Source organism: Tenrec ecaudatus, chromosome 8 (genome assembly GCF_050624435.1).
Source record: "Tenrec ecaudatus isolate mTenEca1 chromosome 8, mTenEca1.hap1, whole genome shotgun sequence".
NCBI classification, from domain to species: domain Eukaryota; kingdom Metazoa; phylum Chordata; class Mammalia; order Afrosoricida; family Tenrecidae; genus Tenrec; species Tenrec ecaudatus.
The window spans coordinates 39,404,115-39,422,387 of NC_134537.1; the positions used below are offsets into that span (position 1 = coordinate 39,404,115).

The 18,273-nt window shown below is 40.5% G+C and overlaps 1 protein-coding gene and 1 pseudogene across 5 annotated transcripts in view; both read left to right on the forward strand.

Annotated features, from left to right (window-relative positions):
• The window catches only part of DLG1 (discs large MAGUK scaffold protein 1), a 235,722-nt gene extending 222,696 nt beyond the window's left edge, over positions 1-13,026 (forward strand). For all 5 annotated transcript variants that reach the window (XM_075556240.1, XM_075556241.1, XM_075556243.1 and 2 more), the window contains 3 exons: positions 3,668-3,777; positions 8,686-8,777; positions 11,237-13,026. In XM_075556240.1, the coding sequence (XP_075412355.1) occupies positions 3,668-3,777; positions 8,686-8,777; positions 11,237-11,343 (309 nt within the window). In that variant the 3' untranslated portion in view covers positions 11,344-13,026. The remainder of the gene's footprint in view (positions 1-3,667; positions 3,778-8,685; positions 8,778-11,236) is intronic.
• A 1,166-nt stretch (positions 13,027-14,192) lies between these two features.
• Positions 14,193-14,670, forward strand: LOC142454270 (transcription elongation factor 1 homolog; annotated as a pseudogene).
• Positions 14,671-18,273: the final 3,603 nt, after the last annotated feature.

Sequence of the window (18,273 nt, forward strand, 5' to 3'; positions counted from 1 at the left end):
TGGAACAGCTGGGAAGCGTTCAATTAAATTCATACAAAAAGTAAATGGAGCAAAGTTATAGATGTTAAATATAAATAGTATATGTGGCAAAGGAAACATAATCTGGGCATAGGTAAAATTTTACCGAATGATTCAAAACAATATGCAATAGGACAAAATATTAGTAAATTGGACTCGATAAAAGTAAAAAAATTGACATGGCCAGAAAATATCAAAAGACACCCATAAGAAGGTCAAACTGGCCAAATAGAAGGCAGAATTTACAGACGAAGGGCCAGTATTCAAAGTATATTCTTTTGTAAAAAGAACTTGGAAATTGAGGAATGGAGATGAAAAATCTAATGGGAAAATAGGAAAAAAATATATAAATCTCATAAAAGTAAGATATTAATATGACCTTTCACACAATCTATGATGCCTGCTTATCAGCTTGGCCAAGTAAACATTCATTCTCTCGTTGGTAGAAATGATACAAACTGGTACAATCTTTATAGCTAAATTTACCTGTAACTAGCAAAACTGTATAGACATATGTCCTTCAATCTACTAATCCCAAAGCTATCTCCCCCAATGATACAAAGTTGTATGTGCACAAGTGTAGTCCCTGCAATACATAGTTTGTTATTGTCAAATATTAGAAACTATCCATATGCCCATACATAAAGGAGCGATAAAATTATCTACTTTATACTAACACAGTCGATATATGCATCTGTACACAAAAACATAAAGGAGGGTGTGTAGGAACTGTTAGGGAATTAACATCTATGGCAGAATAAGAAAGGAAATGAGAGGATATACCTGTATCTGCTGATTGGTACAAACGGAAATACAGGAAAAAGGAATCAGAAACCAGTGAAAGTGATTACCTTTATGGGTAGGGGTTTGGGAATGGATAGAAAAATGGAGGTGTAGGGCATTTCTCTGAGTATTACCTTTTTGTCTAAGTTTGATTTCTAAAACTATACAATATTCATATACTCAAAGGGGAGGAAGGATACGAGGAATGAAAAATATAAATAACAATTATATTTTAACTCCATTTTTCTACTAACTTCTTGAAGGTCCTTCATAAGTGTTCAGTGAATGATTAAGATGTATCAAGAAGACACAGGAGCCAAATTGTAGAGCCTCTCTCTGGCCACATCAAGAGATTTGTCTATTTCAAAAATTAATAATAATAATAATAGCTGATTAAAACAGAATAAATTAAAAACTTAATCCATAATGCTATAACTATATGGACAAGACAAATGGATAGAAGGGACAGCTTGACATTTTATTAGACAAGTAATTAGTAAAGGTAAAAGGAATGATAAAGTTGGAAATCTCTTGACAATCACTGTGGTAGTGATTGTCTTAGGCAAGAATTAATCAGTGTGAAATTAATAGGTGAAAATTTAACAAGAAACAGGCTCAGTGTCCAAAAGCCAAATGCCATGCCATTGAGTCACTGTGACTCATAGCATCCCTGTGGGTTTCCAAAGTGTTAAGTCCTTATAGGAGTAGCCAACCTGGTCTTTAGCCTGTGGATTCGAACCACTGACCTTGTAAGCAATTCAGTGCGAAGCCCACCATGCTATCAGGGATTCATAGTCTCAGCGTATCCCAATTCCCCCATCCCCTCTACCCCCCCCCTACCACCACCAAAAAAAACACCACTTAGAAAGGGATAGAGTCTGTGGTGGCATAGTGGATTATGCATTGGGCTGTTAACTACAAAGTCAGTTGTTTGAATCCACCAACTGCACCTAAGGAGAAAGATTAGGCTTTCTGCTCCAGTAAAGAGATACAGCTTTAGAAACTCACAAGGGTAGTTCGAGTCTCTCCTGTAAGGATCACTCTGAGTCAGAATTGGCTTGATGACAGATAATTTACAAAGAGAAAGACAGTAACATTACAGTAGAAAAACCTTGCAGCAAAAACTCTTAAGTGCCTCCCCCCCAACTACCATGATCCGAATTCTGCCTTGCAAGGCTGCATAGAGCAGAGGTTGTACACTGGTGCATAGGAGCTGGAGGCACAGGGAATCCAGGGTGGATGATACCTTCAGGACCAGGGGTGTGAGGGGCGATACTGGGAGAGTAGAGGGTGAGTGGTTTGGAAAGGGAACTGATTACAAGGATCTACATGTGACCTCCCTGGGGGACGGACAACAGAGAAGGGGGTGAAGGGAGATGCCAGATAGGGCAAGATATGACAAAATAATAATTTATAAATTATCAAGGGCTCATGAGGGAGGGGGAGCGGGGAGGGGGGGGGAAGAGGACCTGATGCAAAGGGCTTAAGTGGAGAGCAAATGCTTTGAAAATGATTAGGGCAAAGAATGTACTGATGTGCTTTATACAATTGATGTATGTATATGTATGGATTGTGATAAGAGCTGCATGAGCCCCTAATAAAATGTTTTTTTTTAAAAACTCTTTAAGTGATCAAAATTGACATCACCAGTAATAGAGATGCCATGCCTCTCGATAATGATTGACTGAGGGCACATCATCACTTCTGTGGTATTCCTGCCCCCAAAAATGGTATTGCTGGTAAAATAGCATCACCCAAACCCAGGTTGTGGCATGTTTTATGAAATAAATATTCTGTACTCTTCAATACTTGTTCAGATTGTGAAAGACAAAGACTGAGGAACTGTTCTAGATTGCTATGTGCTACCAAGATATTTCAACTAAGTACTAAGGGTCATCATGAATTGGAGGCTAGGCTTAGTGTTTGTTTCTTTCTTCCTTTCTTAGTAAAGGACATTAGATTGTTGTCTGGAATTACAAGTGATGTCAAAGATATGTCATTGGCTTTAGGATATTTAGGGTAAAGAAACAACACCCACAATTTACTCTCAAGCTATTCATAGAGAATGTTAAAACAAATATAGTAAACTTTTAATGTTTTGGTGTATATTAGTAATGGGTATATGGGAATCCTATATTTTATAACTTTGCTAAAAGTCTAAAATAAAATCTTTTTTCAAAGTGTACAGAATCACGTAAAACGTTATATCTACTGCAAGTAGGCAGAAGGTTCCTGAGTGTAGTTCCTCTTCTGTATGTTTAAAGTTTTTATCATTCATTGAAGTGGATGCCAGCCAGGAGGATCTAATTTAAAATGGTATGATATGTGGTGTTATTTGTCAGTGTACTGAAGTATGTCAGAGAAGTCACTGTAGTCCAGATCTGGGCCCCATATTACCAGTTTGTCATGAAGTATTTGCACATCAACAACTAAATGAGAACTAGCATAGTGTAATAGTGAGGCATTTGGTGGTGGTGGTGCTTTTACTTTAAAAGATTCTTTTTTATGGTGAGATGTTAATTTGGAGTATTTTTTATTTTTCAAATATCCTTTCTTGGGAAAATAAAAGAGAGCAAGCAATATTATATTTACCACCAAATACCTGCTTTGTGAAGTCTAGGAATATGAGTTTTTATTCCTTTTTAAATATGTTGTCTGAGAACAGTAAATTCATTATTAATTATTATTATTACCTTTATACTATTTCCTCTCCTAATATTTTCTAATAGAAATGACCAATTTGTTTAAGGGTAACAAAGATACTAACATATCATAATCTAGATTTTGTACCCATAAGAAAATCTTCTTTGATATAATTGAAAAAACTTAGTTCAAATGTTTTGTTCCTTTTTTCCTCATATTTTAGGGCAAACATTGTATCCTCGATGTGTCTGGAAATGCCATCAAGAGATTACAGATTGCACAACTTTATCCAATCTCCATTTTTATTAAACCTAAATCCATGGAAAATATCATGTAAGTGTGAATGCTTAAGGCATGGTCTGCAAATGCACATGCATTCGCTGTCACTTACTAGCTAGCCTGAGTAATGTGCTTAACCTTCCTACGTCTCAATTTCATTATAAAACAGAGGATTAAACAAGTTATCATACTACCATTATAAGTGAGCTCTCTTAGGAACTGGAAACACAGGGAATCCAGGGCGGATGATCCCTTCAGGACCAGTGCTGACAGTGGGGATACCAGGAGGGTGGGGTGGAAAGGGTGAACTAATTGCAAGGATTTACATATAACCTCCTCCCTGGGTGACGGAAAACAGAAAAGTGGGTGAAGGGAGACGTCAGACAGTGTAAGATATGACAAAGTAATAATTTATAAATTACCAAGGGTTCATTAGGGAGGAGGGAGCAAGAAGGGAGGGGAAAAAATGAGAACCTGATGCCAAGGGCTTAAGTCAAGAGCAAATGTTTTGAGAATGATGAGGGCAATGAATGTACAAATGTACTTTACACAATTGATGTATGTATGGATTGTAATAAGAGTTGTATGAGCTCCTAATAAAATGATTTTTTTAAAAAAGATTTGAGTCCAAAACAAAGAAAAATAAGTGAGCTATCTTTTTTTTTGAGCTATCTTTTTAATATCATTAAAGTTTACAGTAACATATATTTGAACTTTATGCTTAAATAGCCACATGTGCTTAGTGGCTATTGAATTGAATACTGTAGCCCTGCCATTTGAAAAATCAAGGGATATGCAGGACACTTGAGAAAGTTTATGCAGAAACTGAATTAAAAGATAAACATTTTAAATGGACGCTAAGGACTAAGATTCCTGACATAACTATATCAAGGCAGTTTGTTTTGTATTATTTTATATTGTTAATTATTATTTTATATTTTATGGATCCTTAAAGTTGTTTTTAAGATTAGGAAACAGAAAGAGCCAAACCAGAACTGTAATGATAGTCCATGAAAACTTTGTCTCATGAGTAGAGACTCTAGTGAAGCTTTCTCGGGAATTTTTCTGCTAAAGTTACTTTCCCCAAAACAGTCTCCAAATAAGCAGCTGTTAACATTCTTTGGCACTCTGGAAAGTCAACAAGCAAAATGCTTAGAGCATCCAAAAAATACCTGCCATGACCTTTGCTCTGGACCAGTGTACTTTGCTTTGTTTGGATCACTTCCACCTCAAAGTAGCTGTTGCTTTGATTGTGTTTTGCCATATTTCATCTCCTATTCCATTTCTCGAAGAAATACTTTAGGAACTTGATTCCACTTGTTTAAAATTCCCATTGAAAGCCCTGCTGTTGGCTGCAGCTGAACTGGACACAACAGTTGGTACATGGAGCAAAAAGTTTGCTCAGCTTTTTCATTCAGAATTGTATAAGCGAAACCAACTGAAATATGAATGGTGTTGGCTTTTGTTTCTGGCGTTAACTGCTGTTTTTCAGGGCCGTGGGCAGGATTGCTTCCTCAAAAACTGGTGTGTCTGGTCTGCCGCAGTGACCGTCCATTTGTAACTTGCTGATTTCTTCAGGGCGTTGTCCCTATAAACTTTTCATAAAGCATCAGTGACTTCATCATTGTCTGTCCAAGCTTCGCTGTAAATGGGATACTTATTCTTCAGTTTTAGTAGAGTTCATATTGCTCTGCTAATGGACCTTTTTTATACTGATGCCTTACCCTTCTTAGGGCCCCACTTTTTAGATCCTGTTAGGATATGTTACAAGTTAGTACAAGTTTATTTTGTACAATACTGTAACAACCACCGATTGGTCACTGGTTGGGCATTGTAAAATCAAGTTGGGTAACAGACCTCAGTAACAGATTATCAGAAGAATCATGATCATTTAGTCAATACAAGGGAAAAAATCAACATCTTTTTATAATCAAACACATTAATCTGAATGTTAAAAAATATTAACAGTAAACTGTTGAAAACTTTTCCACTGATGTTGGGAACAAGCAAGCATGCCTGCTATCACCAGATTGTACTGCAGAGCTAGTTAATGAAATTAAGACAAAAGATCCGAAACAAAACCAAACTCACTGCCATTGAGTTTTTATCAATTCTTAGTGACCTTTTAGGACAGAGCAGAGCTGCTCCTTGGTGCTCCAACAGTGGGAATCTTCATGGGAGCAGACAGCCTCATCTTTCTTTCCAGAGGTGGCTGCTGACCTTGCACTTAGCCACTGCCCCAAGCTTCACCAAGTGTGCCACCGTAAAGAAGCATAAAACTCATTCTTCACAGATCATTTGGTTATTTATGTAGGAGCTTCACGAAGTTTGTGGGAAGTGTTAAGAATGGGCAGAGAGAACTGTTTCACCTGGACATTAAGAAATTAAATTTTGTTTTGAATCTTGAGACCTGTATGCTTTCAGAAAACTGTTCTCTGCAAAGAATGGGGGCGGGGTGTCTCAAACTTTAAAGCCTGTTGTGAATGTATTTATCCTCAGATGAACACTGTTAGTGCATTAAATCTATTAAATTTGCCTTTTTGTTTAAAAGAAAGATAGTGGAATTTTTCCACTTAATGTTTAAGCCCCCTCATAAAAAGAATAGAAAAAATACAAAAGCATCTCTAGATAGGTTAGTAGAATTTTTTTAAAGTAAGACTTTCAAATACAACGTCACCATATGAAAATAATTTTTTTACCAATCAACAAGAAATAAGTGGAAAATTAAATTTTTAAGAGATCATTTTCCATTTCTGCCATACCCCCATCGGGAGCCTCTGATGTCTGTCATCAGAGGGCTCAGGTTTGGGCTTGGTGTTTAGCAGGGCAGACAATAGTATTAGCTGGACGGTATCTCTCTCTCTCTCTCTCTCTCTCTCTCTCTCTCTAATTGTGTATCACACTCAGCTGTTAGGCTCCACTAGCTGCAAGCTGATGACTCTATTTCTGACAATGCTTTGGGGGGAAATTGCTTCACAATCTGATTTTATTAAATCTGTGCCCCTTTGCAGAAATCAGATTTAAGGATCAGTATTTAAGTTTGTTAGGATATGAGGGACACTTTTTTGGTTCTGTCTGATTGGCCTACAGTTTAATTTGCGGCTCCCAAGGAGCTGCAGTCTCTTACTGTCAAGCCACCACAATCTCTGTTGCTTTTGAAACCGCGCTTCGGTTGGAACTTCCCCACGCTCTGTTCAAAAACTAGTTTCTTTGAGGAGCAAAGAGCTCAGAGCTCTCAGTCCTAGGGGTTGCTTTTCCCACTGCACAAAAATCTTTTGTTTCTCAGTCACACCTGGGGACTATGGCAGTAGCCTTATTCTCTAGAAGTGACAGTGATAGGTTGGAGTGGTAGCATCCCGTCTTCTCATCTTGCCTCTCCATAGAACCTCTTCAGGAGCCACCTGGGGAGAGAGCATTTAAACCTCAAATATTCTTGTCTCGGCACTCTGGGATTGGGGCTCAGTGGAAAAAGGGAGCACAGAACTTGGAATGAGAAATGCCAGCAGCCTGCCTCTCTTAGATCGATACCCTCTTCTGATCTCATAGGTGATTAGAAGTTGTAAGGAGAGGGAACCCTGACTTCTTGACCAAATCCTTCTAGATTTGAGCTTCCATCGTGGCCAGCGCATGGGCAGGGGCAGGAGTTAGTCTTGGCTCAAGTGCCACAGACTCAGTAATCTTACTAGGATTAGTAGATTCCTTGAATAAATGGGTTTTTTTTCCTATGCTGTGTGCTTTTAGGCCATTTCCAGAGACTAAGTGGGTTAAGTTCACAGAATTCTTTAAGCCACCATTCTGGAAATCTCAAAAACACCATGATAGCCATTCAGTCTCAGCCCAACTACTTTCAGTGACTGAGCACTCAAACCTTTCATAATTACCTAATTGTATCATTGACTAGCCAGAGCATCACTTAATTATAAACACAGTTACATTTAGCTTTACTCTAGGAAAGTATTTTCATGAATACCAATTCTAATTATGCTTCTTTTTTTTTTTTTAAGTTAATTCAAGGATTGTTTGTTGGCCTTTAGGAGTGTTTTCCAGTCCAGTCTGTTGGGGCACCATGCCCTGGCCCCAAATCCACCTTCAGCATTCCCTGGGGACGTTGCCGCTCCATTCCCTTGCTGTTCTGTTGCACCCCCTTAGTGTTTTGTCTCGGTTTCCGCTGCACTCCCCCAATGCTCTGCCTCGGTGTGGTGGGATCAGGTCGGGCGCAATTCCCACACTGTGTCTCCAGTGCTGTCCACCGTAGGGCCATGGGTCAGTGAGGGACGTTATATCTCATAGTGGAGTTGGCCATGTGGTCCTCTCTGTGGACTGGCTGCTCTAATTGGGGTCATCGTCCTCAAGGTCTGGCAGGCCAGGATGCGCTCCACTCTCTCCCGCTCCCGTGTGCTCCGACCAGATATGTCCCTCTCCCGGAGCTGCAGACTCAATGCCGTCCCTTGAAATAAATTGTTCTGGGGGAAGGGGCAGGCGTCCACCCAGTATTTGGTACCGGAGCCAGTCCCCCAGACCTCTCCACTGGCTCCCACACCACACTGGAATGCCGCACCCACACCTTTTGGGGCACTGGGTCGAAGCACTGACCCACCCAAGGGGAGGCTATTGTTTGTGCCTCCACAGGGAAAGAGGGACCTGATTATGCTTTTTTGAGGCCAGTCTGTTTCTTGAGAGAAAAGTCATGATTTTTTCACACATAATGCTTCTCTGTATCAGACTGTACTCCAAGTGCTTTTTATATTCAACGTCTACATCTCAAAAACTATATGAAGGTAATTGGTACTGATATTTCATAGCTGTAGGAACTAAAGCAAAGAATGGGTAAGTGACTTGCCCAGGGTCCAACAACTAATAAGTAATGAAGTAAGATTTTGAACATATGTTTTCTGTATCTTCTTTTGTCATCTTTTCATTAAAATGTAGTAACTCGATCAATCTCTAAATGTCTTTGCATAGGGAAATGAATAAGCGTCTAACAGAAGAACAAGCCAGAAAGACGTTTGAGAGAGCCATGAAACTGGAACAGGAATTTACAGAACATTTCACAGGTAGCCATCATGTGTGATATGATACCCTTTATGGTAGAAGTTTGCTTTGAAGCCTCAGACTAAAACCCTGAAATGAATTTTAGACTAGCTACCATTAGTAACCAAGACTAGCTTTTGGGTTTTTTTGCAAATGATAATTTTTTTATGTTTTTATTTAGTAGTTTTTAGATTTTTAACTTAGGCTATAATATGATGAGAGAAAAAATTATTCAGACTTGGTTTCTTCTGTGATACTCAGATTTTTCTTCTATTGGTTGTATAATTTGATCCATTCAAACATTATTTGTTTATAAACAAAAAAGTACTGAACGATTCCCATATAGTTTTCTCTCACTTATTTTGTCTTTTAAGTTATTCCTTGAGTATCTGTGGACAGACTTTTGTTGCTTATGTTTTGTTTGACATGGATGTCCCCACTGTCGTTGGTGTTCACATTGAGTGTCGGTGACGGTCATGAGGGAGCCCTGGGGACGCAGTAGGGATGGGGAGTTGGAAACACCACCTTCAAAAGTGATAGGCCTAGGTGGAGGATAGGTCAAGAAGCAAAAGCCTCACATTTTGGCATTTTTATTTGATAAAGGTGCCTATGATTTTGCAGCAATACTTTAGGACTTACCCTGAAGAAAAAGTAGAGATTTTCTTCGGATTGTGCCAGTTATCCCACAATTGCCATCATAGCAGACAGAGAAAGATCTTTACTTCTTCCATAATCTAGTCTATGACCACCTGCTGTGTTATCACATCTTTAGACTTTTTCATCTGGGGTACCTCCTCAGTTTATCTTTTTTATTCATGACCTTAAAAACGAATTATTTTGTCAAACTATCTCCTGTGTTTTAAATGCCTTGTATTTCCTAGTGCTTAGATTTAGGCTATGTATTTTTGTTGGTGATATAAAAAGGGTGTCCCTCCCATCTGTGCCCCGTACAAGGAGCTCCATCCTCAAGAATGCTAGTCATTGGAGCACTTGGTGACAATGTCTGTAGCAGAATGCTGTGCCAGTTGTCTCCCAAGGAGAATTGTTTAACTAACCATTCCAGTGAATGAATTTGCAAAGTAAGCAAAATGTACCGTATATACTCGAGTGTCAGCCAACCTGAATATCAGCCGAGGGACCTAATTTTACCACAAAAGCTGCATTAAAAATGTGCTGGCAAACTCAGCTTATACACAAGTATATACAGTATGTTTCCCAGGCCAAATTACTGAATAACTCTCTCCTCTTAAAGTAAGTTCTTGTCTGTGCTGTTGGGGTGCATTAAGATGCCAAACTTCAGAGCAAAGTGTTTTGTCAAAGGAACTGTGTTTTCCAGGACAGAAGCCAAATCCACTGTTGTCTGGTCGATTCCGACTCAGAGCAACCAAACGGCCTATCTATAGTTAGCTTAAAATGGGAACTCTCCCAGAGCTGAAAGCATCACATACTGTGTTATTTATAAGTCCTGGTTTTTTATGCATTCTTAGATACCTAAGTTGTCAGCCCTCCTTATGCTCCATCAGCCTACTTGTACATGCAGAATTTCAATCTCCAAGTGAATAATTTTTGTAAAATCTCCATTAGATATTTTATGCTATTAAGTGTTTTGAGATCATGGAAAACTTTATCTATGACGCTCTTCGAAATGACTCTTTTGTTGGTGTTATTTTCAGGCTTTTGTTTGTTTTATTCTGTACTTTTTCATCTATGCATAAACATTCCCTTTTTTTCTTATTAAAACCTTAATTCATGCTTAGTGCCTGGTGAGACTTCAGCAACTTTTTTAGGTTTTTTTATGAACTGATTCTCAAATCCTCACAGACCTCTGGGACTCCCAACTATCCCCAAAGGATTCATCAATAATAATTAGGACCATTTTTTATTCACACATTATTTCAGGGAGCAATTAAAATACCCAATATTAATTTTATTAGTTTGTAACCACTAAAACACCAGATGATGTATCTTAATTTATCTACTCTATAGCACCTGGCAGTTACTAGCATACTGAAGAAAATAGTAGCAAATAATCTTTAATCAGCTGGTTTTCCCTAAAATCTTACCACCAAAAATATAGCTTTGATTTGTACCCACAGTCTTTTTTTCCTTTCTATATACATTAACCCAAAACTACATTCATTGCTAGTGAGACAATTCCAACTCTTAGCAATCTGCATTTCCGAAACTAACTCTTTGAGAGAAGAAACCCTCAGTTTTCTCCCCATTTCTACATATTCTTGGGTTGAAATTAGAAAAGCCATAGAAGCACTTGTATTACTACATGTTCAGATGATTAATATCACCAGTGTCAGGTTTGGGATCAGTTTTTTTAACAAAATTGTTTGTATGTAATGAAACCAGCAGTTTTTTACTTCGTCAAGTCTGCATGACTTTCCCTGGATGGAGAACTGTCGAGCTCGCCTTCCTGCTGTTTCACTAAGAATGATAACGGCGGTCTCTGGTTTTGTCTCTGCCCCTGCAGCTATCGTGCAAGGAGATACCCTGGAAGACATCTACAACCACGTGAAGCAGATCATAGACGAGCAGTCCGGTCCTTACATCTGGGTCCCAGCGAAAGAGAAGTTATGAGACTGATAGTTCTCTCTGTCTCTTTTCCACAGCCTCTCTGTTGTTATTTGACACTTCTTTGCCTTTTCCTTCTAGTATCTGTTTTGAATCCTCCTCTGTTACGTCATACCCCCACTCATCATGGTCTGAAATTGCACTTGCATTTGACGTCTCATGTCTCCTTCAGGTTGCATCATCTATGTAATTTTATGTCACTATTGGTTTGTGGCCGTTTTTCAGAACTGAAGATAGAATGGCCTGACCAGCTGTAAGAGTTTTGGGAGATAGGGAAATTATGGTAAATTCCTTAATGTTTAAGGGAAAGTAACTTTAAGAGATTTTCAGAAAAGCTTTATATACATTCTTTTCAAATTTCAATACAAATGAGAGCAGTGGTCTTACTCGGTGATTTAATAACCTTTGAGCACTATGCACGTTTAATTTTTTGATAGCATGGTTTGGCCAGTGCATTCGCTCTCAACTCCTTTTCTGAATTGACTTCGGTTATCAAAGCAAATATTCCATTAAGGAAAAAATGTATTTTAATTTCAAATTTAATGTCTGGGTTAACGTTCATAATTTCACCAAGAATACTCATTTTTCATACGCATTCTTAGGATCTTCAAGTGTCTGAGGTTTTGGCAGTGCGTTTGCTAGGAATGGCAGTGTTTGAGTGAGTTCAATCTTCTGTGTAGCACTCCAGTGTCTTACGAAAGTCCTTTCTAGAGAATGATCATGTCTTTCTGAATTTAGGCCATGTAGGTGCTCGGGTCGCTCACCTTTTACATAGAAGGTGAGAAACTTCACGAGCGGAATTCTGGACAAGAAGACAGTATAGTGGTGATGTGTAGTCATCATCATGGCAGTGGGAAAGGAGTCCAATTCATAGCCTAAAACTTTAAATGTATTCTTAGGGGTCAGATTTAAATGAATATTTTACCCACGATAACTGCCTATTTTGTTATAATAAAATATATATATATAAATATATATAAAACTTTCTTTAACTAAACTGTAACTATGGGAATTATTTTCTTTACATAGTTGCACACACATATATATATATTTAAAATATATTTTTTTCTTTTGCCACCTACTCCTAACTTTTTTTTCTGTTTTATTTTGTTTATAAATTAAGGCTAATTGGCTAGAGTCTATCTTCCTTAATCGTGTGGACTGAAAACAGGGGTGTGGTGGCTGTGGGAAGAAACCTGGGGGGGGGGGTTAGACTACACGTAAAGCGTGCGCCCGTTCTCCTCTTTCCTGTAAAGTTTTCGCGTGGCTCTTGCTCCTCTGTTGTTGTTCTTGTTCGGGGGACTTGGTTTCAGTCCTCTGCCTTTCCTTCATCAATAGGAAAAGGGGAACACCACCATTCCGGGGTGTTGCTCTGTGGCTGCACACCTTCCATCTCCCTCGTTGCTCCGCACGAGTTTGCACACATTCGGGTGCTGAGTCATTGTAAGACATCGTAGTGAAAGGTAGAAACGATTTCAGAAACAGTTTCTCTGGTACTTTACAGTAATAATATTGTTTGGCTTCCCATTGCTTTTGAAGTTGTTTTTATTAAGTATGTGTTTTTGACAACCTCCTCATGATACAATGCTTCTTAAATGAGCACTGGTATGTGAAGAATTATCAACAATTATCCATTCCATTTATGAGAAAGAGGAGAACAGCTAATAAACTTTATTGTGAAATTTACAATTGAAGCGTGTCTTGATTCTGAAGGGAGAGCTCACTTTATAAGCTCGTGTGTTCGTGGAACAGTTTGGTACATCATATAGCCTGAATTCAAGAGCTATTGGACAAAATCAAAATGTCTTCTGTAGGTTTTAGAATTTAGTATATTAGCCCATTGAAGTATAGAATATCGCTTTACACATACATAGTGGGCTGCTGCCAAATATACACATAGGAGAACCTTGTCAAGGGATCAATCCCACGAGTCCCAGAACTCACTTGGTAGTAAGATTGCCGTGAGTCAGTGTGAAGGATTACTAGCTTGTCCCATGTTATAAAATGTTAAGTGCTTGTGGTTTGAGATTTTTGTATTATACTACACATATTTCTGGATATCCTGTCAATGATTAATACTGTTTATGTGCAACTTCCTATTTGTGTAAATGTGTTAATAATGAAAGTACTCATTGCTGAGTGCGGCTATACAACAGCCACGGTAAGTACGCTGGCAGCGTTTTTTGTTTGGGTGTGTTAATTAAGCCCCATTCTAAAGCTTAAGTGAAGCGCTGACCAAGATTACTGAGCGAGTCCTTGGGAGTCCTAGTGCCTTATCTGAGCCTCTGGGCCCCAAGGCCCAGTTATTGCCAGGGTGCTGTGCTGGCTCAGGGTTTCCTCCTCTGCGACCTAACGCACTGTGATCACGTGTGCTAACGGCTGATGCCTTCACAGATAAGAGGAGAAACTTGGATGAAGGGCTTTGTCCAGAGTAATACAGAGTAAGGAAAGACTCATAAAACAAGCCCCTCCCACCACAGAGCAAAAGGGAGCCTTGAGAAACCAACCAGCCAGCCAATGTCACAGTGACACATGGTTCAAAGGGAAGCCGCTTTGGAGTCAAAACTGGAAGAGTTTTTATTAGAATAAAGGTCTGCTCTAACACAGAGAATACTGTTTCGAATGCTGTTCAGAAAATTCCATATTTTTAACTTGTCTTCTGAGATCGTGAAGATGCACTTGAATGTGACAGCGCCACCCTGGCAGTTTTCCTGTTTCTTACAACCAGGCCTCTCATAATAAATCACGAGCAAAACTTGCTGATCTCACACAGCAGAATATGCACTGGTTAATAAATGCCTGATAAGCCATTGTAATATTTACATACATTCCAAAGAAGTCAATTTGGGGCCGTCTCCCAGTGAACCGGACTGTCGCGAGGAGGGAAGGCGAGTGCAGGGCCACCTTCCTGGAGTCATGGGCCGCAGAAAGTCAAAACGGAAGCCGCCTCCTAAGAAGATGACGGGCACCCTAGAGACCCAGTTCACCTGCCCCTTCTGCAACCACGAGAAGTCCTGTGACGTGAAAATGGACCGTGCCCGAAACACCGGAGTCATCTCCTGTACTGTGTGCCTCGAGGAATTCCAGACTCCCATCACTTATCTCTAGGAGCCGGTGGATGTTTATAGCGACTGGGTAGATGCCTGCGAGGCAGCCAACCAATAACAGCACAGAGGACCCGCCCCTCATGCCCACCCACTGGGTGCCAAACCAGAGACATTCCAGGGGTCCAGGGTGTGGGTCCAGGGTCATCCCACCAGCCCCCTATGGATGCGGGCATGCGTGTGGGTGTCCATGAGTGTGTTTGGGAGTGAGAGTGAGTGAGTGAGTGAGTGAGTGAGTGTGTGTGTGTGTGTGTGTGTGTGTGTGTGTGTCAGGATGGGGTTGTGTGGTTGCTGAGGTTAAGGGACTTGACTGGCCTCACTTGCCTCAAACACCTTGGTCTGGCTCCCTTCTCCCCAACCCTGGACCTCCCTACCTGTGGGAGCTGCGGGGGGGGGTGGGGGCTGCCCCCAGCCTCCTCGCTGACATCCCCAGGGGGACACAGCAAGCCCACAGAAGCTACGGCAGGGCCCAGCACAGCCTCCTTGCCCAGCTCCCCAGCACCGAGCCCGCTTTGACTGGACTTCCCCACCCGCTTGCAGTGCCTGGGGCCTGCCGAGGAGGGAGGGACAGGACTGCGGGGGCAGCTAGAAGCGATCAGCCCTGAAATAAAGCAGTCAGTGCCAGAAAAAAATAAATAAATTTTAAAAAAATAAAAAGTCAATTTGGGGCAGGGCATTAATAATGTAGAGCATTTGTTTTCTGTAGTACTAAGGCAAATTTCCCTTCCATGAGTCTGACCTTGAATATTCTTAATTTACGGGAGGTGAATGGAAACCCAAGGTTACAGGGAAAATCAGGAAGAGCATGGAGTGCATGTAGCCTTTTACACATGGTTCCTGGAACAGGGCTGTCGTTTCCTACCGCTCCAGCTCCTTTTGTCCCATGCTGTGAGCGAAATGTAATGTTATCAATCCCTGGGGATATGCATTTCTGATGAAAGTAAATACCAGTAAGTTAATGATTTTTCATTAGGGTATTTGCATTTTGAAAGCCTGGACCAAGTTTAAATCAGGGTATTTTTAATTTTTTTAATTATATTTTTTGGGGGCTCTTACAGCTCTTATAACATCAATCATATCAAGCACATTTGTACTTTTTTTTCATTTGTACATATGTTGCCATCATTTCAAAGCATTTTCTTTCTATTGAGCCCTTCGTAATCAGCTCTCTTTTTCCTTTCTACCCTTGTGACCCCTTGATAAATTATAAATTATTACTGTTTTCATATCTTACACCATCCTCTGTCTCCCTTCACTACATTTCTGTTGTTCCTCCCCCTGGGGTGGTGGTGGTAGGGTTATTTGTTGATCGTTGCGATCAGTTTCCCCTCTCTCCCCCTTCTCCTCCCACCTTCCCACTATCGTGGTATCCCTACTCCCATTACTGTTCCTGAGGGGTTAATCTTATCTGTCCTGGGTTCCAGGTGGCACTAACCTCGGCGATAGCGTGCTATGGAAAGACTCAGTTGAGAACTGGGTGTGAGAGCTAGAGGCTTGGATTAAGGGCACTCAAGTCATTGCTCTCACTGTGAAGGATGAGTGCAGCTAGAACTTCATACTCTCCGAAAGTTAATTCCCCTTTCCTTTAGAAACTACGCCTGGAATTAAATTCCAACTTCCCTTTTGAAGATTAAACTGAACTTGAAAGTTGCAGTATTTTACATGGGGTTTCAGTAACTGCCAGGCAGGATTATAATCATCAGAGGAGTATGTATGAAACGCCTGTCACAGCATCCAGTACAGATATATGCTCGATACCAGTTCTTCCTCACCCTGGAATGTGTTCATGGTTGGTAGCAGAAAGCCATCAGACTATGTTGTATCAATCATCACCCATTTTAAAAAAAATCTCTGGGAGATACTAAGAAATGATTTACAGCCCAGCCTGTGTAATCATATTTTCCCCTCTCTCTTGCCAAATATTTCTTTTTGTCAAATATGCTCTAATTTGTGGCCTTCCCTAACCTAGAAAAAGCCTTGTAAATAGTTCTCATTTGCTAACCAACAGGTTAATGGTTCAAGTCTACCCAGTAACATGTGGGGGCGGGGGGAGTGTCAGTCTACTTCCAGAAAGATTAAAACGAAGAAAGCCTTAAGGTTCTCTCACATGGGGTTGCTGTGAGTTGGAATTTGACTCAGTGGCACCTAACAACCTTAACCCAACCGTAAATAGGGAACTGGAGGCCTCTTCCAGGTTTTGTAAGCCACCCTCAACTCTTTATAGTCCTACACCCAATGGTCCCTAACAGTGCTTCCGATTTTAAGAGTCTAGAAACGGGACAAAGTATGAAAAATTAACTAAGTTTTCTTTCATTCAGTGTTGACTTAAGAATAGTCACTACTTATTCACTGAGACTACATTGTCATTGACTTTCTACCATCTCTTTCACCATCCCATTCTCACACCTAAGAACCGACAAAACAATAAATCCTGGTCTGCTACACGTCATTGTGAACAGAATTGGTCACCAAGTGACGTGTTTGAGATTTGTGAGAACAGATCCCAAACTTGGTCAGAGAGTTTTATACCTAGAATTTACCTATAAAACTCGGTGCGATCGAGTTGATCCCGATTCAGCAACTCTATAGAGCAGAGTCAAGAGGCCCCTGTGGGTTGCTGAGGCCCTAACCCTTCACAGGAGTAGAAAGTTTTATCTTTCTCCTGTGGAGTGACTGGTTTGTTTGCATCCCGGATCTTTCGGTTAGCAGCACAATCCATATCCCCTCAGCCACCATGGCTTCTAGAATTTGTCCACAGTGATACTAAACAGAATGGGAAGAATTAGGGGAAGGAGACCAAGGGACACTGAAGGCTGGAGTTCTCGTTGACTTTGTTGTTTATTCCTAATTGAAGGATAATATGCAGAAATGTACACATGTGTATATGCCTCACATTTCACAAAGACCACATGACCCATGTAGCCAGCACACAGCTCAAGAAACAATATGACCAGGACCCCAGAAACCCGTCTGCTCCTTCCTGGGCACTGTCTAACGTGACAACCACCAGTCTGCTGTGCATAGATCTACCTTTTGCAAAGTGTCATCTAAGTGGAACTATAACTAGCAATTTGGGTATGGTTGCTTTTACTTTGCAAAATATACCTTCGATTCATCCATGTTGCTACATGTATGGTGCTTGTTCCTTTTCAGATGATGGATGTATCTATCCTCTTAGTGGTTGAAAGATACTTGGGTCTGCCCCAGTTTCCCCACTGTATTTGTGTACGACTCTGTCGCCCTGGACCTGCCGGGACAAGAAGAAGCAACACCCTGGAAATGAAGAAAGGGGTTTTCTGATGCTGAAGACCATGACACGGCCTCCTCCAACCCTCCATCATCAATGCTGAGATTCACACATGCAGGTGGTTACATGGGAGCCTCTCATCCTGAAACAAACTCCAAGTGCAAGCTGATAATATCCCAAGGGCCTGTTGACGATTTGCTTCAAGTAGTCAGCGACAAAGTCATTTACAGACCAGAAATCCCAACCCTCAGGAATAGCGCTCAGCTGATCCTGTAGTTGGGTATGTCAGTGACTGCTGCCAGATCCTTGTTGCCTGTGCCCTTCAGGAAGCAAATGTAGCCCATGGAGCACAGGCCCAAATGAGAAGCAAACCAGTGCTTAGAACAAATGGAAACAAGCGACGTGCCATGGTGTGAGGTTCTCTACTGCCTCCCAGTGGAGACAAACCCCTTGAGTGAGTCAGTGTTTGGGTTTGATGGTATCTGGTTTTGAACTCAAGGCAAAGGATTGTAATTCACTGTTAACTGTTCACAATACCAATTTTCTTTAGGTGACAGCCTGTCTTTTAAGGATTACTGAGATGGT